Raw genomic sequence first — 23,757 nt, 5'->3', positions numbered from 1 at the left:
ATGTGTGTTTATAGTCAGAGGAGTAGTAGATTATGATGATGATCATGAGGACTTGTAATGTGGTGCCTTGCTCAAGAGCTGGCCACCTTATTACTTGCCCGGAACTCCCCAAGGCTATCGTTGCCCCACGCTGAAGTGCTGCCTATTGTGCAGAGTGCCTGCTGGGAGTAAATAGAGCTCTGGCCCTTTAAACCGCGGCAGGAGGTGGTGATCTCAGGCAGAGAGGGGAGGGGGAGAGGAGGAGGAGGAGGGCCGCTTTGTGCGCCACCGCGCAGCGAACTGGACGGACGCAGGAAGACTTCCATGCTGCGCACCAGCAGAGGACTGTACGGCAGCGACTCTTCTCCTCCACAGTGAATTAACCCAAACGAGCGTGTAGTGATTCTGCGGAGAGCCTTCACTTCACTGAGCTCACACTTTGTGTTTTGCCCTGCGCTCTGGGGAAAGTCGATTGGAATACAGGCCACAGCGAAACTTCCACACCGGGAGGACTCTGTCAAAGCAAGGTAACATTTCTCCATCAGTGACCAGCAGCTGAACATGTATTGTCCTGAGCGCTGGATTTGCGTTAGAGTCATTTCATTCTACCACTGAGGAGTTGTGGTGTTGGTCTCTGTCTAACTTTCGGCTGTAATGTGTCCAATACAGTTTTACACAAGCCCACAATAGTCTGAAAGTAGAAGTGTGAAGTAAAGAGTAATAGTGAGTAGAATCTGCATCTCATTTGAATGTCAAATCCGCTTGTGGGACAATCAGCGCCTGGCAGTCTCGGGCTCTTGGCTGTCCCATATGGAGCGACACCAGCCTATTGCGCATAACAACGCCCCCCCGCAGCAGAGGATCTTTCCCTCATTAGTCCGGTGAAGACAACCGATCATAGAAAGGAGAGAAAAGCTCCCGTCAGTATCAAAGTTGCTTTGAGGAGCCCCCACGTTATGATCAGATGAAGTTGGACTTATTCTCCAAGTGAACCACGGGGCTGAAGTATTGTCTGAGGGGAGCCTTTCTTTGTTACAAAGCACTTTGAAACAGTTGGGCTTGCCAGATCTGGGAGATAGAGTTATGTGGAAATTTGCTCACGCTGATTCCTCATCTTTCAAACGCAGGGGGGGAACTTTGCTGTTTGGTCTGCTATGAGGAAGAATTGCCAGCTATTGCGTGACTTTTAAAGCAGGCGTCCAATCGGCCTCATTTGTGCTATGAATTAACGCAGAGCTTCCCAAACTTTTTTTTTTTTTTCATGGGACCTTCAAATAAGTACAGCCTAGACTACAGACCTCATTTGATTTGATTGTGTTCCAGATGGCTCCATTTGAAAAGAGTTTTCTGTTAGATATGACTTGTGTTGCACTGTAGGTGAGGTGGTAACCACAATGGACGGTGCGTGTGGTTCTTTTTCTCATGGTGCTAACTTTCAGGGAGTGAAGTGATAGTGAAATTAAACGGGGCTTCATTTTCGCTGAGGCCGCCTGGAACCCTCATCAAGGGCCTCAGAGGTCCCCGGACCTCTCAAAGCACTAATAGGCCTGGAGCTTTTAGATTAATGGGGTTCCAGGTTGCTGAGTCCAAAATAGGTGTCCTGAATAACTATTTCCAGCTACGGGACAGTCTGCTGTGTATGGTTTAATCAGAGTGGGGCAGATGGGACTTAGAAGCATCAGTGCTTTTCAGTGAGAGTTACGTAACAATACTCTGCAGTGGTAAAACAAAGCCACACATGGTATTTTAATGTGTTTGGATATTTTACCCAAAAGCTTAACAAGCACTGCTGCCTCTATCTTTTCTCTCCTTCTCTCTCTCTCTCTCTCTCTCTCTCTCTCTCTCTCTCTCTCTCTGTTTGTCTATGTCTCGCTCTCCCTCCCTCCCAAATTGTCAGCTTTTCCACTTCATTAACCCACTGCTCCTGTTAGTGTTTACAAACCTGGCACTTGACTCTCATGGTCATCACGTCCGATGAACTGGCTGATTTGCTCTGGAATAACCGTCTCCACTTCTACCTGCCCATCTTCATTAATTGTGCCCTAATTGATGGGTTTAGTGTGTGTTTTAACTACACTGGCCATAAAGTCTTCAGGTCCATTTTATACATAAACACTGCATGTGTGTCATCCCTCCCCTCTAGTAAAACCGTTACTCTGAACAAACGTGTGTGGACATCATGACTAATGAGCTTGGGTTTGTCTTTGTGTGACTCTTGCCCCCTGACACCATGCAGTAGGGGTCAGACAGAGATCCCCCCCGCACACACACACACACACAAACTCACACATAGACGCACATACGCCATCTCACAACTAAACCTAACAGCCCCAAGATAAGTATTTGTCATTTTGCCAGACGAAGCATTTACCCCATGCAGCCCTAATAAGATAAGGAGAGAGGAGACAGTGGGAACAATGTGCTACATTGTGTGCGATGCAGTTCACCCTAGATGGAGAGATTTTAGGCCAAGGTCACTTTCTGCTTGACCACTAGCATACCTAACAGCTGGTCTGATGGAGTGGGAGTGCATTGACACACACACCCCCTCTCCCTCTTTGGACTTGTTCGGCCTCCCCCCCCCCCCTCCCCTGCTTTTCTGCATTTTCACTATGACGATGCACTGCATTGGCGCACATTCAACTCCAGACCTTTCAGCTCCTTTTAGTTCATTGTCTCGGGCTCCCTGGAGCTGCCAGACGGTTATCTCTCCATCAAGGTCTATTGTGTCGTCCAGAGCTGGAAGGGGCGGGAGACTGTGTGTCATCTCTGACACACTGTTTCTTGGATCTTCCAGCGAGGGCTATTTCAGTGTGCTCTGGAAGACTCATCCCGCTGCAGAGCGAAGACGATGGCTACCTGCCCAGTGCTGACTGCTCTGAGGTTATTTCCTTACAGTCGGCATTGGAGAGGGGACAGCAAGGCCGGGGGCGGGGGAGTGAGGGGTGTGAGGAGAGGGGGGGGGGCTTGGCAGTCTGTTTCTCATAAAAAAGGCTGACTTCAGGCAACTTTGCATGCAGTGAATTTTTTTAGATGGCAGTTAGCCTCGCTGTGAGTCAACAGTGAATCAACAGTTTTATTTTGTGTGGGTTCCACACGTTGCAGCTACGTAATCCCGAAAGCATGAAGTCAGTTGCTGTGAGGGACTTTGAATTAATTAACTAGAGTCAGATGAGATAAGATGCTTTATGCCTATTTTATATACCCATGCTTCCCATGCTTCAGGAAATGCCTATGAAAATAGTTTGCGGGCTTTGCAGTCCACCCACCTTTATCCCAGGCTCCACAAGAGACTGAGAGGGAATGATGGGAGAATGGCTTGACATTTGGTCCTCTGAAGGGCACTGTTACCATTTCTTCGCCTGCACAAAAGAGCATAGAATGGCAAAATAGCAGCACATGAAAATTTTGATCCCACCGTTAAATGATCTACCTACTCAGATGGCCAGCCATAACAAAGACCCAGCTGATAGAAACGACTGATAAATTAAGAGGAGCGGATCATCTTGTTTTGAGACATAACATGAAGAAGGTGAAATGTTGTTGTTGTCAGTTAAGATAGAGATTAACTGGTTTGGTTAATGTTTAAAATGGCAACCTCTTGCCATACATCACAGCCAAAACATGAAAATCTTTTTTAAATGTATTCAAGAGTCCAATGAGTGTCTCAGGTTATAACTGAAAAGTGATTTAGTACACTGAACACTGGGCTGCACTATTCTGACTTAGTCGAGTGTGGGTTATATCTGTGTGCTTGTAATGAATGTCTATGAAATAGCAATCACTTCATCAATTGAAGGATGCCTTACCTTTTCAGTTGTTGATATTGGACAGCACTGAAGATCATGGTGAACTCCCTGAGGAGGGTTGTTTTGTCTCAGACAATTACAGGATCCACCCTCCCTGAAAAGAAAGCACAGAGGTCTTTGAGCTGAAGCATGATCATGCTGGGCATGGCTGACTTTATTCTTTGAACCCTCCTTATATGGAAACCAAAGGGCAGTATCACTGTCTCCAGCCTTTTCACAGAGTAAAATTAATTTTGAACCTCAACAGCTGAAGAACCCTATGTCTCCATTTTGTTAATGAAACATGACCAGTTATGGGGCCTCATCTGTCAAGGGCCCAGGGTCCAGTCTGTAAAACTGTCATCATTATCATCAACCAAGGACATAAGTTCCTTACTGTTCTCAGAAAGTGTCCTCATTTGTAATTTTGTGTTATAATTTGTCTTCTATGAGTTAATGTTATGTTTTTCAAATGGCGAGTGTCTCATTTTGGAATGGCACTCCTCAAAGAGCTAACTTCCCTGCAAGCCCATCGGCATTCCAGGTCCAGTCACCACTATGCTGTAACTCTATTACCCAAAGTGAAATCATAGCAGGGTCTGGTACAATGACAAAATGGAGATAATGTACGCAGTGTCTTTGTTTGTTCATCCAGATAAGGTTTTTCAACCCCCCAAACACCCCTGGACCATCTTGTATTCAGTCCTTTTTTTCATTTAGTGTGAGCTTCTTCTTTATACATATATATTAAATTGTATGACTGAGTCTTTGTTTGGGAGCTGATGCACCTTTTTGGATGAACAGAAGACGTTGTATTAGTACATGTTACCACAGCCTGAACTGTTCCTTTGATGGCTGTATATCAAGACCCTTCGCTGAGAAAGGGCTGCTTTCTCTTGTTCATTTCTGGCGATCAACTGTATTCAGCTGACACTGAATTGTACAGATCTTTGCCTGTTTTGGTTACAGTCAGATTAACATGACCAGGGTTGGGGTAAATAACCGGTTCAGCAGGAAGAGTCATGTTCATGTGTGGTGTAACGATGCTCCACACTGAAATATTTACATCCTCTGCTTGGCAACACCAGAGGCTATTTGACTGACTAAAAACTTTGGAACACATGCTCCACCAAAGAAAACATGTTGTTCAGAATAAATAATCACACTCAAAGATTGACTGTATATTTTACAGCGTGCAGTTTCCACTCTTGTAGCACGCGTGGTTGTTTATGGCTGCGGGGTATTGTTTAAAGCTGTGAAACCGGTTAAGATAATACCTTATTATCATGTCTGAGCGGAGACAACTCCAGTGAGGCTGAAGATGAATGGGAGCCAGGGCTGTGGGTTGGCCTCACATACCAAAGGGTTCAGAACATCCTGCCTGGTTTCTGTTGGACAGAAATTCACCGGTAAAGGATGAAGTTTCAGCCTCCATCAGCTGACACACCTGTCCTCTGCACATACTCGGGAGTTCTTCCTTTTAACCTGAGCACAGAAGCACATTTCGAAACCTGTGTCATGGCCTCATTGTTGTTTCTACCTGCTGGCGAGGGCATGGTCGTATACACGGCGCTAAATGAACACCATTATCTCGAGAAAGCACTTTCGTAGGAAGCCTCACATTTTCTCTTTTAGAAGCAGAATAAATTGCCTTTCTCTTTGCAAACCAGGGCAGCTGCAGTGTTCACACCATTTGGACTTAATTGATAATAACCCAGCAGTAGGTGTATAATTAGAACAGATTTATTGGCTGAGTTGTGTGATGCAGAAAGAGTCGGTGAACCTGATCGAGTTTGTTGTAGATTTCTGTTGAAATTTGACATGCAGTTTCAGTAGCGTCATCATTAGTTCTACCGTCTGTGACAGCAATAATACCAGTTGCAGTGGAAAATGCGGTTAAGCATTAACTAAGTATGATTGTATTAATCCTCCCCAACCACCACCCCCTCAGCTCCACCCGCAGCCACTGACACACCATGGCTTTGACAGCAGGGCCCTGCCGTTTGCTCAGTTGTGCAATATGCGCGGACCAGACACCAGCCGGGGTCATATGCATTGAAAAACACACATGACCAGTGGAGTGCAGCTGGCCGCTCAGGTCGAGGCTTTGGCCTGTTCACAGTTCAGCGAGCCCTCATTGTTTTCCGCCTGTGTACGGACACAGAAACAGGTGGTGTCTCTCAAGCGTACCGCCGCTGAAAAGACAAAGGAGGAATGCTGGGTCACCTCTGTGCCCGCAGAGGACACATTCAAGCTGGGAATCTGGTAGTGTTTGTGAGATGGGGAAAAAGAAACATCAAGTGTTAGGCTATAGTTTATTGTCTTGGTTCTTTGTCTGTTAATCCTGTGAGAATTACTGTTTCCCTTATGAATAAAGGTTGGATTTCCAACATCCTGCTTCAGCTTCACTTATCCAGGTCAGCAGTCTAGTGCTGTGAATGGAAAATACTCAAAGGTGACAATAATTTGAAATATTTATCTTGGCTAAATATCTCAGCCCTTTGTTTCTTTGTATTGAGTGAATGAGCATGCATAGGGGCTGACCTGATCTATCATGTAGGTCAGGTCTCAGGCCCATCTCGTGTGTTGGTGTCTTTTTGCATCTACCTGTGCATGTGATTTGGGTGTGCCACCCGGGGCTCGGCTCATATCTTAGTTTACATCGGAGGCACTGCTTTGTTTCTTTGTTTTTCTCTACTCCATTGTGCTCACCGTGACATACAGGTTCTTCAGTTATGGCAGCTTTTCGTTCGCCTTTTGGGAAACAGACAGGGTGTGTGTGTGTGTTTTCGTCGTGAGAGAGAAGCTCTGTGCGCATGAGAAACTGTCTTGTTTGTGACTCTGAACCACACACTTAGGGAACGGGGCCAAATCACCCTGATGACCCTTGATCCCATACACACCCGTCTGCCAGCAGCACAAGGCGGGCCGACCGAGGAGCTGTTGAGGGACTTTGAGCTTACACACATTCAAACACACACAACCGCACACACAGCACACATGTAAACACAGCCACAACAGAGGACCATCTGCATGCACTCCCATGATACATACTTTTGTCTGTAGTGCTTGCAAACATAAGCCGCTCGGTGTTTCCAGGGAATCCGAGTTGCTACTCCGACGCTGAATCCACACAGCGAACCAAAGCGAAAGCTCACTTCAAGGAAACCAAAAGAGAGACTGTTGGATGGTGGTAAGGTGATATTTGCCTCTGCAAGGGACTTTCCTGACTAAATTAGCTTGTAATGCAGGGCTTTGATTCCTGAGAGCAAACACAGGGCATGTTGATCATCTGCTTGGGTCTGGGGAACAGATCCACAGCTTTGCATTCTATGGTAAAAATGTGACTCTGATATAGTCGGATCTAATCTGCTTTGCATGCTCATAGTAATGTCAGAGCTGTTTTGCATGCGGCTGTCAAAGCAGTTTACCCTTTAAGGCAGAATGAGTAGGATTTGTCGTTGCGGTTTGTCAACACAACATTCAGAGTTGGACCCTCTTCCCTGGCTAAGTTAACCGCCAGCAGCACATTTTTTTCCCCCTAGGATGGCAATGGAATGAAACACCCACCCGATATGTATCATCACCGTCCTAGGAAAAAAAAAATGGCTCGCCGGCACCTACCTAACAGGCTGACACAGTGTTGTTCTTCATCCTCATCCTCTTCCTCTGTTCTTGCCAGTGGGTGACCCCAACCCAGACGCACTCTAGTTGTGGAGCGAGCTTGTCCGCTACGCAGTTCGCCTCACTACACTGCAAAAAGTCAAAATCTTACCAAGATTATTTGTCTTATTTCAAGTCAAAAATGTCTTATTACTAGTCAAAATATCTCTTTACACTTAAAATAAGAGATGATCACCTCAGAAGTAACTTGTTTTTAGACAATTGTCTCTTGTTTCAAGTGAAAATTTGCTTGAAACAAGTGAAAATTTGCTTGTTTCATTGGCAAAATTTGTTTCTTGTTTCTAGCTAATTTTCACTTATTTCAAGTGAATTTTCACTTGAAACAAGTGAAAATTGTCGAAAAACAAGTTACTTCTGAGGTGATCATGTCTTATGTTAAGTGTAATGAGATATTTTGACTAGAAATAAGACATTTTTGACTTGAAATAAGACAAATAATCTTGGTAAGATTTTGCGTTTTTGCAGTGAATATATTTCCTTTTTTAACAGCCCGCATCCACAATTTTTGTAGCTTCCTATTGGATGTTGTGCTACCAATCTGGCGCTGTGCACTGTGATTGGCTTGGAGCTACACACCCGCGACCCAGAGGAGAGCCCAACTCAGCAAGACAAGAAAACCAGGCAGAGGGCAGCTTCTCTGCAGACACACACGCCAACACACACTTCTAGTGGCTCATAAGAGGTAATTGAGAGGGATTGTTTTTGTGTGTGTATACATTGTTTTTAGGAAAATCCTACTCATCCTGCCTTTAAGACACCCATTTTTGTGATAATTTATGAGTTTATACTCCTATCTACATTTGATTGTAGCATTTTGTACAAATTGATTTTGCTGAAATCGTGTTGGAAATCATTTTGAGCTGAGTGGTCAAAATGATATATAGTGATATCACAGGCTAAATAATACCTCTGTATCGATATTATTGGGATGACTGCTGTTGCATTTTATAAGAGAGTTTTGATACGCAGTAATCAGACATGTGGATATGATGACTAAGCAGGTAGAGGCAAATAATAGCACAGGTTGAACAGTCTAATAAGTTCAGAAAAATTGCATCTCTTTGCTGTGATGCAGTCTTTAAAACCAGGAAAAGACTACACTTGTGCCATATCACAATATTACTATATGCAAAATTAGAAACATCATATAGGATCATGCCGCAATATTGTTTTTCGTATCAAAACGCGCACGATTTCCATTACAGAGATGAGTATAGTATGCTCATGCTTAAATTTGGCCTACATTAGACTCTAGCTTGTGTACTGATTCATCACTTTCAGTCGCCAGTGTGTATCCAGTGACAGCATGCTCTGCTCTCGCCAAGGTTCCCGTCATCTGTCTGTCTCTATCTGGGCGAGATGACTGCCTGCCATCAGTGTGGGTGAGCTGAGATGTAACTGATCCTTGTCTGCTTAGCTGGACATTCCCTAAGAGTCACCGCAGGGAGAACACACACACACACACACACACGCACACACACACCGTCAGTCCTCTCCGAGTGTATCCTCATCCAGCACTTACCGGACCCCACTGGATGCAGGTAAATTTAGCAAGGATGCAATTACGTTTAACAATGGGGCAGGAGCTTTATACGTGTCAGCTTTTATCACCGCCCCGTTTTCTCCAGTGGGAGTTTCAGCTCGTCAACTGGTGTGAATTTGTATTATAGGGCTGGAGTGGCCATGTTTGTTGGCCCGTGTGTTCTTTGTTAGATGGTCGATCTTTTGTCAGTGAGTGTTTTGTTGACTGCCTCTGGCGTTGTTAAAGTGAGCACCATGGGGTTTATTATCTCATCTTGTCAGTGTGGGCTCGGTGCCCCTGGCCTTTCTAGCCGTTCTCCAGCCACTGTGTTTGGCTTCAGTGGAAGCCTCCTGATAAAAGGGCGGGAGCTGTTGAGAAGTTGACACATTGCAGAAATGGTCCACACAGGCGCTTATCTTCCGGTCACAGTGAAAAGCCTCCTGCCGAGTGTATGTGTATGTGTGTGTGTGTGTATGTCAGTGTCCTGTCTGTGCGCAGCCTGCACGTTTGCATGTGCAGATATATGTTTGTGTGCAGAAACTGCTGTGTAAGCTCTTCCCTGTTTGTTAAACTGGTATCTGCATACTACTTATCTTTTAGTGATTTTGATTTTTTTTTTTTTGTCCAAGGCCTCAGTCGGAGCCAGTTGTTAACACTATGCGGGTCTTCCTCTTACTCGCTTTTTTCATGGAGTCATTGAGCATCTAAGTGATAAGGGCTTCCAAAGCACTTTGATTCCTTTTGTTTTTCCATAAACAGCGAAAATGTTTTGTTTCTGTTTCTTGATTTTCTTCCCTAAATAACGTTAAACCTAGAGATGAGCAAGACCACAGGGTGGAATCTTTAGATGTGTTATTGACTTAATCCATTTTTGAAGATACATTTGCTAATAAACTAGGTGTGGAAACATGTCACAAGGCCATGAGAATGCAATGAGTGTGGTATTGGGATTGCGTTGTAATATAGGCATTCACTCTGCTAGTCCACAACAACTATTCCAAAAAAACCTTGACTTTAACACTTAAATGACCATTCTTGATTTTGTTTGAGTTTGTTCATTTGTTCCATTATTAATTCATTCATTCATTTTGGGGTAACCATGGTAACTTTCCCAAGAAATAAGTCAAGAATACACAGAAGATGTAGGCCTAACATCAAAGTCAGCTACTGAAATGCTACTCTAACTAATGCTGGGTATTTTTTCACGTGTCAACAAATAAAGACATCAGCCTTACACCGACAGCATTGCACACGGCAGTCAGCATCAGCTTCACACCTAGTTTGAAGCAATAATTTTGCATGCAACACCTTTTTCCCGTTCATCTGGAAAGGCGATGGAACCAGATGTGCTGATTTATTAGTTAATGAACTCCCAATTTTGCATCAACAAGTGCAAGGTACAAAATCCAGCCTTGGATTGGGCAGAAGTTGTTACATTGTCAGCAGATTCTTGCACTTATAATCTCGAATGCACAGCGCCTGTGATGCAGGGTGTGTGGGCATGCCTCGCCTGTCAGCCTGCTTTGTTCTGGGTCTTGTTTGATGCAGATCTCAACGGAGGCTCTCTGCTCTGTTGTCCAGCAGCTGTTGGAACATCAATTCTACCTCTTGGCTTGAATTCTGAACTTTTGCTACCGGGCAAGAGTACTGTTCATGAATCACAGACTGATGGGGAGGGTTTCACTGATTAATTAGACATACATTTGAATAGACAGGCAAACAGACGCACTCAGATACACAGCACAGTACAGTTGGCCCTCTGTCTCTGCTCCGTAGGCCCTAATGAGATTTTGTGTACGTTTTTTATGCAGGACTCAGTGAAAGAACTTCTGTCACTGTGTTGGCATGAATACCTCAGGAGTGAATCCAAAGCAGTGCCACCCTCCACCACCCCTTTGAGGGTGTGTTTCTCTTCAGTGCCCCCATCTGTGCCTTTCCTTTTCAGAAGTCCCTGTGGTAATGTTGTTCCACAAGGGAGGGCTTGTGCTCCTCCCCTCCTGGTGAGTCTCCAGGTTCCTCTCTATTCGTTATTTACAGGGAAGGAAAGGCCTCAGCATTTTCACAGAATATTCACAGTATATTATTCATAAACCTACAGGATTTTTTTCCCCCTCAGTGCCAGTCCTCGGGAGACTTGTCATGTGCAAAGATTAGATTAGACAAGGAAGAGATATTCCTCATCTATCTAATTAGCTGTTTTCAAGTAAGGTTCCTCTCCTCCCTCTTGGGCCGCAGCGCAACATGGCAGCCCACCCGGAATCTGACCACACGCTTTGCCCAGCCATGCAGGAGTAACAGCTTTATAAAAGGCCAGCATGGCGACTGGCTGGAAACAGAGAAAATTTGTTTGGAAGCCGCTCCTCTGCTGAGGGATGTTAGGATTTGTAAAGATTAAAAACACATCACTCCACACGATCACGTGGTGTTTGTGTTACCTAGGTGTTACGGGGGTCAGCGCTGGATGTTGGGCATTGCCAGCAAAATCTGCACCCGGAGAACAGGGGCTTGAGCAGCCCGTGGATTTGGAGCATGACAGCGGAGGGATGGATGGATGGGGGTGGTGGGGCAGTTGGGGGATTGGTTTGTTTGTGTTTTTTTTTTTTTTTTTTTTGGAGGGGGGAGGTGTGGTGTTTTCCATCCTTTGCTCCCGTCACACAGAGTGGAGGCCGGTTCAGGCACGCTGGCTTTATTTGTTCACGTCGAACACGCTGCCCTTAATCCTCCTGTGGTTTTGTTCCTGCCTGTGCGGCATTGGGGCCCTGGAGGCTGGTTCACTTTAGTTTACACACAAATATTATACACACACACACACACACACACACACAGAGGGCCTACTGTAGTACTCAGCCAACAGTCCTGCTGAGGTGGGTATATTTTCCCGGCTCAGCTGTCTGAACTTGTCTCCCAAAGCCTTTTTACATGAACATGATGAGTATTCACCATGTTGTTAGCCTCCTCTGTTGATAACACACCCCCTGCACAAGCCTAGAGTAATGACAGCACATCACTTCTGACCTCTGTTCAAGCCCACCATGTTGTGTACTTAAGATTATGCTGCTGTATATCACCGCCATCTGTAAATCCCATGCATATTTGTACGTCTGGACATATTTTTTGAATATGTGTTCTTAAGTCTGTTAAATCTGTTAATCTGTTAACAATATGGATCGTAATCATGTTCCGCCATCATGATGCATGTTATCCAGGACTTTAATTCATCATTGTAGAGTCTGTGTTTCTGTTTGTAGACGCACTCTGGTGAGCATTATAATTCAAGACAATAATGCATGATACAGACTTCATATTGCACTACAGGTTTCCCCTATAGAGCAGATGAGCTGATTCAGTCTGTGAACGCTTTGCTGCATAAATTTGCATGTTAATGAGGGAAAAAATAATGAAACTAGTCAACTAACTTATTGCCTTATGATGTGGAGTGCTTGTTACTACCTGTTGCTACTACTGTTTGTGGTCACCCACATCATTACATCAGTGCAGCGAGTGCTATTGTCCATAGTCCAATTTTTTTTTACAAGAAGGAAGTTGGAACCTTTTCGTGCTGATCTTGTTAAGGCCCTGTGCAAGCTCTTCTGCCAAGTTCTAATGTTAATTTTTGGACTATTTTTCAACTCCTGTAAGAAAACCATTCTGTGTCAGTGTTGCACAAATGACTGTTGACCACCCCATGGGGCATTAACCCTTCACCTCCCACAGTCTTTACATGCACTGGACCTGTTTACTGTGAGATCATGTTTCCTGATAGCCAGAGTGACGCCCGGCTGTCATGCCTGGGTGACGAGGCCATGCATCCTCTGTTTCTGTATTATTTCACTTTCTTTTTTATGATATCTTTAAGTGGCAATTTGTATGACGAATGTCAGATTTTTCCGACATTTGTCATACAAGGGCTTGCCTTTATGAGCGCATATGAAGTTAAGCAGGAAATACAGGTTAGTTCTGCAGCAGGTGGTGATTAAGAGAGAACAACTGATGGTTTAATGAGTGAGAAGTGAGAAGTCGGTGCACAATTCCAGATTCTGGTTGCATCACATTGCTTGATCAATCATTATCCTGCATCCTTCATACTTCCGCTTGTTTTGCTTTACATTTCCTATTTCCATCCTTCCAACTGTATCAGATGCTACAGGCATTGTAGAAAAAGCATGTGGATCAGCGTGTTGTCTGTGTAAACTGAGGTGAAACTGAAGCTTTGCTAATAAGCTCAATCTAAGGCAACCGCCATAAGATGTTGCCTGCATCAGTTTCACACATAGTGGCTTTCCTTATTGCTTCTACTGCCTGCTGCACATTTCCTCTCAGTAACAAGGCAACCCTGGGAGTATTTTGTCTAAATAAATCATTTCAGTTGTGACAATGGCAACTGACATCATGTTCTGTTCCCAACTGTAGATCATTTTCTGTTTTTCCTCCTCGCTTCTTTGATGCACTATGGAAAGGATTTCATGGGGACTCAATCCTGAGAAGTTTGGGTCCGAAGAAAGCATGAAGCAGCTCATTGCTTTGAGCAACAAAGTGACAGTTTTTTTTTTTGTTTGTTTGTTTGTTCTTTTTTTTTTTTTTTTGCCGCCACTGGAAATGCTGTCAGCACAACCGATTTCATAATGATACATCCAAAGCAATGGATGTGTAGCTTATAGACACACACACTCAGTGCATTTTCTTATTTGTGTGTTCTACACGTTACTGCTGATGAACATGCTGGGCTGTCTAGATTGTTATGTCAATGCTCCTGCCTGCCTCTCACCCCGTGGGAAACAGGTTTTTTGGCCTTAAGGTCATGGGCCTCCCAAAGCGGTGGCAAATGAAGTTTGTTGAGTTCTATTGTCAGAGTTGAGACTTTACCATTCTTATTCAGCCCCATTGATTAATTGATTAGTAATGTTACTGATGCCGTAACTCCTAATTTCATTTGCACCTCAATATTGCAAACAATAGAACAGCCCGGCCCTTTTGTTAACGGGGTGAACAATGGATGGGCTTCTAGCTAGTTCAAGGTTAAACAAAGCAGAGGTCTCCTTCTTGCTCAGACAGAGAGGCCTGTGTGTTGCACATTAAATATTTGGATAAAATACACGACTGAGGAGGTGTACTTGGCAAGATTTTCAAGTAAAAAGCCATGCGCCCTATCAGTTTAAATCAAAAAGTGTTGATGCTTAAGTGTCTCATCCCCCATTTGCCTAAATGTAAATCAGTTGTTAGGCTTGGGACCTTATCTGGCTACAGAGGGTGACAAATCACAACTCAACAGCAAACCACATTCTGTCTCTGACACATCCGTAAGCAATTACTGTGTTGAAAGACAGCTGAACTCACCAGCTCTACACCCTTTTCCTCTCTCATGTCTTTGGCATCCTTTGGTATAAAGCAGAGTGGCTGGCTTGGTAAACACAGGCATGTTGTGTACAGCCTAGTGCCTTAATATTACATTATTTCTGGTACTGAAGTCTTATTGTGATGTTGTGCAAATTGCCAAGTGGAGCTTTAAGTATTAAGGAACCTAGTGAAGTTAGGGTTGTTTTGATGGAAAAAATAATAAAGCAGAAGCTTTTACAGGGGCAATAAGCTTTAACTCAAATTCAAAACCTATTAATAGTAACTCAGGGAGCATATTTCCCTTAACAAAAAAATATATTCAAACTAAATTCTAATTGGCAGCACGGCAGCCCGCTACAGAATTGGTTCTCAACTGTTGTGTAACTGCCACCATATTACACTTGCACAGTAGCTTCCATCTTGTGAATAAATGATACTCTTTCTCTGTCTTTCTGTTTAAAAATTAAAATGGCATCTAAAATAAAAGCAGCAAAGCGTGCTGGTCGATGTCTCTGTGTTGGTGAAGCTCCAAGGTGGTCTAGCTGAGAGGGGATAGCCTTTAGCAGCCTGGACAACATCCCCAGAAGCCCCTAATGCCTGAGCATCTGCTGGAAGGAGCGAGAGAAAGTAGCGTGGGATACTGGAGAGGATTGTGCGGCGCATGCGATCCGTGGGATTACAGAGAGAGAGTTTACATCGACGGACATGGCAGTCGCGGTGACGTCATTCTGTGCGAGTCACAGTCTGTGGGCGACACGAGGAGCTCTTAATCATTCATGGCCCTGTCACCACTTGTCTCAGTTTGAGCTGGTGTCATGTGGCCCTCGGAGTGCTCGGTTACATAAAGCCATCGTCACTGGCTGGCACGCCGGCTGAGGCAAAAGATTCCCAACGACAAAAAAAAAAAAAAAAAAAAAAAAAATGCAACAGTACTCATTAGGTCTCCCTGTGTATAATTCAAGCCGTAACACAAACATGTTTTATGATGTGTGTGTTTCTGTCTGGATTTTCGTAGTCGTGGAACTGTAGTGTGACCTCCCTGTCTGTCCAGCCCTGACAGCTTATGGGAGAGTGCTGAGATGGAATTTGGCCCCCAGCTCTCCACTGAAAGCATTATGGGCCATACAGGGTGAATCCCTGGTGGCCACTTTGACTTAGGCACAATGTCTAAGTAAAGGCAAATGGCAGAGCTTTGATTTTGTGTTTTTTTTTTTAGCCGTCTAGACGTTTAAGTGAAACAGCGCTGAACACAGCCCCACTTTCATCTGCTTTGCCTCAAGAGTTGAACTGACTCTTTCAAACCACCGGCCTCTGGAATGTTGTTTTGAAACTGTAGGATATACTTGATACTGCCGTTCTTCATAATTCATGTCTAAAAAAAGAGCTGAAAGGTTGGAACTGAGGATGACAGTAGTGCCTAAAGGCTATTCTTCCTCTTTTGTAATGCCCACACAGTAACGGGGTCTTGATGACCCGGAGGGGGGTTTGAAACTGTTCCTCATCAAACACCAAGGGGGCCCTATAACAAATGAAATGGGCCATTTCCTAGAATGACCCAAGGTGTGAGGTTTATGCCTTTTGATATTTGAGTACCCTCTGACATCTTTTATGCTGAAGCTGAATGTTCTCTAATGACAAAGCACATCAAAAGCATTCCCTGCTACTATGGCATTGTGATGACTGTCTTATTGCCCTCCATGTGGCCAACAGGAAGGGTTAATCCATCTGCATGAGGTGATCTCACCCCATAGGGGATAAAGGACGCTCTCTCTCTCTCTCTCTCTCTCTCTCTCTCTCTCTCTCTCTCTCTCTCTCTCCGGCTTAGAGACAGGAAGCTTGCTGGGTAGCCAGTGGTGTGAACTGATGTTGCTATAGAGAAATGGGGGCAGCAGCAAGGAACATAAGAGTTGTCTTTGACGGGACAGTCACAGTCTGATTTAGACAAAAGGCCTCCAAATCCAGCTGACTCCATGTATACCAGAGACTATAAACATCTGATCATCATGGCATATTTATTTCAGTTCTAATTCCATTTCTGCCAGTATTGTTTAAGGTGCAAAATCTAGTTGGCCAAGGACTGACGTTAAAACAACAATGTTTCAACAAAAGGGAAGGGTTTGTCCGCTGAGCACGGTGTGTGAAAGCTGGTTATGCGAGCCAAGGAGAATGGTGACTCACTGTATCCTGCACCAAGCTAGCACATTGTGAAGGTGCCAGAAGTGACTCCATGTTGCAGATTGAAACACTATTATTAGCTAATATTAGCTCATGATAGATCCCCCTGCATGAGTCTAAACACTATTGGACTATTAGGGGGAATTACTTTGATAAATGTTTACCGCGAGCTACTGTACATGGTATGATGATATAATTTGTGGGCACTCAGCTGATTCTTTTGAGGGCATTTATAACAGATTGCCCTTTTCGGTTATTGTGGCCTTGGGTCTAAACTTGAGCTCTTAATAACTTCTGTTAATGTGCTATTGTGAACTCTGTGCCTCTGTGTCTTATACATAAACAGTCTTCTTTTGTGGATGGCGCAGCTAGAAACACTGAAGAGAGCCTGTATGAAATTGGTGAATGAAGAAGATGAAACTTTGGCAATGGAGAGTGTTTTCAGGGATCATCTGTCTTTTGAAAGAAGAGTGGAAGAAAAAAACAGCTTTAGCTTATCATCTATCAAACCCCCCTCTGTTCTCGCTGGTAGTACAGTCGCCTTTTCCAACTGAATAGGCTCTTGTTGTCAGAGATGCAAATGTTTTCATGGGTGACGTTTCTTTGGAATATTATTGCCTGAGGCCTCATTCATGCATGGGGCTCGCATACACGCCTAGAGCGTGGGCTTCAGCTCCCGTTTGAAAACACAGAGAATGATGGAATGGCTGTCTGGCGGGCAACAATTGAAACCCTTGTTGATATCATTTACACATGGACCTAGTGGATTGTGCCTGGCCTACCTGTGGGCGTTTAAACGGCTTCTCCACACCACTCTGTTTGGAGATTGTGTTTCCAGACTGCGGTCAGTGGTGACTTGAGGACAGCTTGGCTTAAATAAGCAGACTATGCTGGAATGACCCATATGATGAGCTTATTGAGTCATAGATCATTGTGTCAGGTTTAGGATCAAAAATGACTTGGGTGACATCAACAGTACTACAGTAAAGCACAGTTACCACTACTTTTTTCTCATTCAAGCAGCCTCACAGTAATCTCTCGTTGTCCTATTACTAGAGCTGATGTTGAGTCGGGGTTTCTATGGATGTGTGTTCAGTGGAAAAGAGATATAATGAGGCTGTGATAGACCGAACAAGATATTCTCTCAGAGGCCTTCAAACATCTTCTAGGCTGAGGAGATGAAGGCACAAATCTAGAGAAAGATAAGAAGAGCTTGGAGCTGTGGAGGCATTTGATCTCTTGGTGACAGAGGGTTTAGAACAGAATGCAGCAGCTCCGGACTTCTGAGCTGTGCTGTAAGTTGATCCAAGCTGAAGAAATGCTGCTCCACTTAATTCTTTTTTTCTTCATTCTTTTATGCCTCGCAGCTTGAACTGCTTGGGCTCACAGTATCCTGTGTCTTGCTGGTTATATAACAGCTAGGGGCCCAAATGGGAACTAAAGCACAGCAGCGACAGAAGACACTGCAACCCCTCCAAAATCGAAACATGGTAACAGCCTATCAGCAGTTTTAGAAAGAGTTCAAAAACGTATCAGAAGTTCTACTGAACCAAAAAAAAAAAAAAAAAATTAATAGCAACATCTATTGCAGTGACAGACTTCATTGGGTTCTTATTAGTGGGTTGAAGTAAAGTGAAAGTGCTGTCAACTTTATCCCAGAAAGCTTTTCAACACCATTACATAACACCCTTACAGACCTCAGAATATAAAAGCTATTGCTAGAGTTTGGAACCATTCAAGTGAGGCTTCATTTCAAAGCTCTGGCAACAAAAGTTTCCAAAGTTGATGCAGATGAGGACAAGAAAGAAATAGATGAGAAGTGAAAAGCTGTAGCTCACTCGCGCAGCAGTTAAAGTGGTATGTTACATTTCCAGCAGCATAGTTTAGCACATCAGAAATCCTGTCTGATGTTGTTAGTAAGTTTCCGTGTCACCTGCCAAGTTTCTGTGTTAGGCGTAGTTTACATAATAACTTATGTTGCTTCAATTCTCTCCATTCTTCTTCTTTGCAGGCTGATGCAAGGATAGGCTGGAGCCTGAGCTTGAGGCTGGACTGATTCTGGAGGACCATAATGGCTACCCAACCGAGACACCTGGAATTATACTCCCTTTGACAACATCCCACTCAGTTTCCATTGAACTTAGGAAGGATCTCAGCTGAGTTCTCATAGCATCAACCATTTCATTTTTGCCTGCGGATTAAGATTAAGACTGCCATCATGCCTATCCTGAAACAGCTGGTGTCTAACTCTAACCAGTCTAAGCGACGGTCTCGGGCCGACCTGACTGCAGAGATGATCAGCGCTCCACTGGGGGACTTCCGTCACACCATGCACGTGGGCCGGGGGGGAGATGCCTTTGGAGATACTTCTTTTCTCAGCACCCGGTCTGGAGAACCTCCTAGGGAGCCAGAAAACAAGCAGAGCTCCCCAGGGTCCAAACAAGGGCTGCTGTCCCGCACCTTCAGAAGCAGCAAACGCTCCCAGTCAGTCAACCGGGGCGACAAGTACGAGAGCAGTATGATGGGATCCTCTGGGGTGTCATCCAACTTTGTGAAAAATGCCATATCCCTGCCTTACCTAAATGAGGAGGATGCCAGTAGGGGCACCCAACTACCGAAGAGTGTCTCCTCCAGCCCGATGAAGAAGCTGTCAGAGATCGAGAGCAAACCAGTGAATGGAGCAGCAGCCATGGCAACGATGGATGCAGAGTTTGATGAGCATAACTTCGGTGAGCTGACAGATTTGCCTCCATCCATGCCCAAGGGAGGTGGGATGAAGCACGCAGAGTCTATCATGTCCTTCCATATTGACTTGGGCCCCTCCATGCTGGGGGATATCCTGAGTGTGATGGAAAAGAAAGGCTGGGAGGAGGATGACCTGGGTTACGAGGAAGGCAAGGGCAGTGAGGGCCGTGGATCACCCTCCCTCAGTCCCCCCATGGAGGATGAAGACCAGGCCCCAGTCAGGCCCCCTCGCGCCATGTACCAGCAGAAGGCCATGGTCGATCCCTACACCCCAGAGCTGCCCACCAGGAACAACCACCATCACCTGGATAGCTGCTCTGTGTCCAGCTCTGGCTCAGCTGCCCTCGAGGAGAAACCTCACAACCACCTGCATGATATGGACACAGACAGCGCAAAGTACAGCTCGCCACGTGGGGAAGATGACAGAGATTTCTCCTTCATGGATGAAGATGACGATGAGATTCGAGTGTAACCTGGTATTACTACCATGAACAGTCTCGGAGGACGCTGAGGGAGACAAGCATTTTCCACAAGATGGGAAGCTATCAGAAGCTGGGAAAGGGATTTAGAGGCACGGTGAAATGGGAGGACCCCCTCCTCATTACACTACTTATGGATCTAGCTCAATCTCTGCGCACTTTGTTCAACTATACCTACTGCATCATAAATAAAATTCTACAATTACGCCTTAGTCACCCTACCGTGGCCAGAAGATGTGAACTGTTTGTGTGTGCTAGAGTTCCAGATTGAATGGATATTAAAAAAAATCCCATGAATCCATTTATGCTCGCCAGTAACAGAATTCCAGTGTTGACCACTGACAGAAGCTGAGAGACAGATCGGAGAACTGAATTACTGGCTCATTCACCGTGTTTCTTTTCTTTCTTTCTTTATACACACAGCAACACATTGACACTCCTTGAAGTCTTGGGTTCATTGCATTTTGCTTTTTTTTGTTTGTTTTTTGAAAAAAAGACATCCACTCCCCCATGATCAAACAATATTTAGCACCAAGCTCAATTCCTGCCCTTCTCAACGGTGCAATAAGGAGGAAGGAAAACCATCAAGCCAATGGTGATGAGTGTCACATTCTTTTAAAGAGGAAGTAACAGGTGACCATGAGGTTGAAGGACTGTACCGCTGATGTCAATCACATGGAGGTCATTTGGAGAGTGTGTGATTTGTGAGGTGAGGAAGAGGACATGTGAGGCCACAGATGAGAGTGGATGTCTAAAACAGATTCTGAGGAAGGAAGAGGGAAAGGAAAAGAAGTGAAACTGAGGTAGACTCATGTCCCAGTGTGGGAGTACTAGCGACCGTGGAGCTTCATTTGCCAATGACAATATTGTGGCATAGACACTAAATAGATAAAATAGATATTACTTTTGCCCATTTCTGCTTTTAAGGGGTAATCTCTCTTATTTTTTACTTTATTTTGTGTACATACATAATTCAGGACATGTGCTGCAGTGGCTCATTGTATTTGAAATTAGATATTTTGCCGCTTTCTATCTTTGGCAAGTCGAGATGCGCAATCCACTTTTTTCAGTTCCGATCTGGTTCTGATACCCAAATTTGGATTTCTTCCGATACAATACCGATACCAGGGCTCTTTTTTTTCCCTTCAATATTATTAGCATTATTATTATTGTCGATGTTGTTGCTGGTATTATGTGTAAAGTTACATGCCATAGTAAGCCACACAGCACCTCTTGTAATTAAAAAAAAAAATATGGGGACTGTGTAGAATTGTTTAATTACTAATACTGTGCTACAATATTTTGGCTATTGGCTTAAAATTGCATCATTATATATTTATTATTCATAATGGTATCTGGATTGGTATGTGGATCGGTAATGTCAGTCCGATATCCAGTGAGTGAGTTACGTCAGTATCGGCACACAACATCGATGCCGGGGTTGGATCGGTCCCAACTCTATTGGCAAAGTCACTTCATACTTAACATTTACAGATAGATCAGAACCCGTGACTTTTGTCTTCATAAGGGATCATACTTAATGTATGCGCACTGTTATTTCTTCGCAATTTTGGACGGCAGGATTTTTCGATATGGTTCATTTCTTATCACAATTAGTAATGGTACCATTCATTGAGCCAGCGTTTTCCTTAGGTACCTTGAATTGGCTACATGGCACTTGATTAATGGACTCAAGTAGACACAATGCTTGTCTAAGTCACATCAATTAGCTGATGGTGACTTCTCCAAATCACTGTCTCCCTTACACAATTACTCACTGTTAGTGAATGCTTCTTAATTTACTTGTGTACAAAAATGTGAATTATTATTGGAAAATGAGGCCTTTTGTACGTGTTTAGTGTCCTATACTGTTTTTTTTTTTTTTTTTTTTTAAACCTTTGTTAAAACTGACTAGGACACAAGTTGAGACTGTGGCTGAATATGACTGTACAAGTGATTTGTATTTCTGTGTTGTCACATCTCATTCCACATCATTACTGAAGTTGGTAGAATCAGCAGGTCAGCAGAGAGACAGAAGAAATGTCTGAAATGGAGTCAGTGGGTGTAGGAAGAATGATCGTTATGCCTCTGTCCAAAAATGTCTCTTCTCTCTACATGCCTTTGTACACTTGTCTGAAACGATTGGGCAAGAATGTTAAAAGCTGAAGAAGGTTATGTTATCATACTCCCATATGTTTCTTTTAGAGGGAAATCAAAGATGTCTTGGGGGCAATGAGAGAAGAAGATGTTTCTTGAACAGGCCCCAGGCGTGAAAATGGGCACCTCCCCTTTATCCCTCAAATCACCCTGTAGTAACCGTTTATTAAATCAACCAATCATCTGTCCTTTCCCAGTGTTCTTACTCACTAAATGTACTGACTGAAGGCCTCTTACCAGCTGGAATTATTCCACAAATGACGAGTTAGGAACAGGAACAGGCAGGTGGGCTGTTTCTCCGGCTGTTTTGTGTTCACTTGGTTTTATAATGCAGAGAGCTCCCACTGCCTCATTCATTAGGCTCCTCTAGATTGATCGGGGTATATTTAGACAGAAAGACTTTCATTCATTTCTGGCTTCTTGATTAATGCATAGTCTCCTCCTTTAGTTTGAAAAAATTATATTTGCCATATGTAGTGAATTGGGGGGTATTGAATTAGATTCCTGTTTTGGCACGGATGCAGGGGGAGGGCACATTGCTCAGTTTGATTTTAGCAAGGGATTCATCATGCTAGGACGTGTTTTCATTCAGTCATGTGTTTATGCAGTGTTTTACAATCACGTCTGCATGAAGAAGTTGCAAAAATGATTCATTCAGAAATTGAAAATGATCTGGTGGAAAATGCCAAGTGAGTTGTCACCATAATTTTTGGTAACAATAGGCAGGGTAATGGATTTTGTTTATTTTTGACTTGTGTATGGGCCGCAGTTTGATTTCACGCCTCAGACCTCTTTAGCGTTTTTCAGGTAAATGGGCCAAATATTAAGATGTCTTTTACTTTATGTCTGCTTTTTTTTTTATCCATTGTCAAACATGTTAGTGGATTGTGGATTGTTTTGGCAGCTGCAATCCCTCAGTTCCTCATGTTCATCACCAAGAAACGAAATCTTCAAAAAGAACAAGAACACTCCTATCTGCTGTTGATTTAAGCACGTCATGTAAATACAATTTGTGCCATCCATGGATACAGTGAGCAGTCTTGGTTATCAGCAAAATTGCATAGTGGCGCCATCGAAAAGAACCACAAGAAGGCTTTAACACTAATAGCACACTTGGGTGAGGTGGTAACTTAGCGTTAGTTTTAATCTTCACGGGTTGCCAGATGTGTGGAGCTTAATGCAGCTGGGCAGTTTACACAGTCGAGTAGAAGCTGTCAATCAGAAAAGTACACTAAATTGAAATACTTTCGAGTGAATGTCTGAGCTTTCTGGTGCTGATTGTGTTGCTTTGTGGGGAAACTCCACCCTAAGCGGGCCAAAATAAACCATATAAAGGAATCTGCAAGTACAGTTTGCCACAGGTCTGCTAAAAAGTTTTCAGTGCCCTGATGTCTGTGGCTGGGTGAGTGGTGAAAAAGATAGGGATTGTGAAAAACAACTGGCTCAAAGTTCAGCTGTAGAATGTGTGTGTGCGTGCGTGCGTGCGTGCGTGTGTGTGTGTGTGTGTGTGTGTGTGTGTTTTCCCAACTCAGTGACTATAGTGTTATGCCAAGTATGTGCTATTTTCTTTTCCTCTTCTTTCTCTGGTTTTACTGTATATTAATATATATTTACCTCCCTTTCTTTCTTTGAAATAACAGCTATATTTTTCAATAAAAGAGAAAGCTGGTAATCTTTAACTGTGGCTGTGCATTTTTTTTGTCTTTTTTTTTTTTTTTTTTTTTTTTTTTTAATTTAATCTTCACGTTGTCTTAAATCTGTCATCATGGGAAGCTGCCTCATTGCCAAAACATTTTCACAAGTTAATTCACATTCTGTTTCCAAAATAGGCGGATTTACACAGCATACCTGACCTTCATTTATATCCCACTGTTTTTTTTTTTGTTTTTTTTTT

General features: G+C 43.8%; 1 protein-coding gene across 1 annotated transcript; it reads left to right on the top strand.

Moving 5' to 3' along the window:
* Positions 1-270: 270 nt before the first annotated feature.
* On the top strand, positions 271-23,542 carry cdc42ep4b (CDC42 effector protein (Rho GTPase binding) 4b). The gene is made up of 2 exons (XM_030077790.1): positions 271-506; positions 18,494-23,542. The coding sequence occupies exon 2, from the start codon at positions 18,701-18,703 to the stop codon at positions 19,697-19,699; it is 999 nt and encodes a 332-aa protein (XP_029933650.1). The 5' UTR covers positions 271-506; positions 18,494-18,700; the 3' UTR covers positions 19,700-23,542.
* The last annotated feature ends 215 nt before the right edge of the window (positions 23,543-23,757 follow it).

Source organism: Myripristis murdjan, chromosome 19 (assembly GCF_902150065.1).
Source record: "Myripristis murdjan chromosome 19, fMyrMur1.1, whole genome shotgun sequence".
Classification (NCBI taxonomy): Eukaryota; Metazoa; Chordata; class Actinopteri; order Holocentriformes; family Holocentridae; genus Myripristis; species Myripristis murdjan.
Note: the sequence above shows the minus strand (reverse complement) of the source record. Positions and strands in the feature narration are given on the sequence as shown.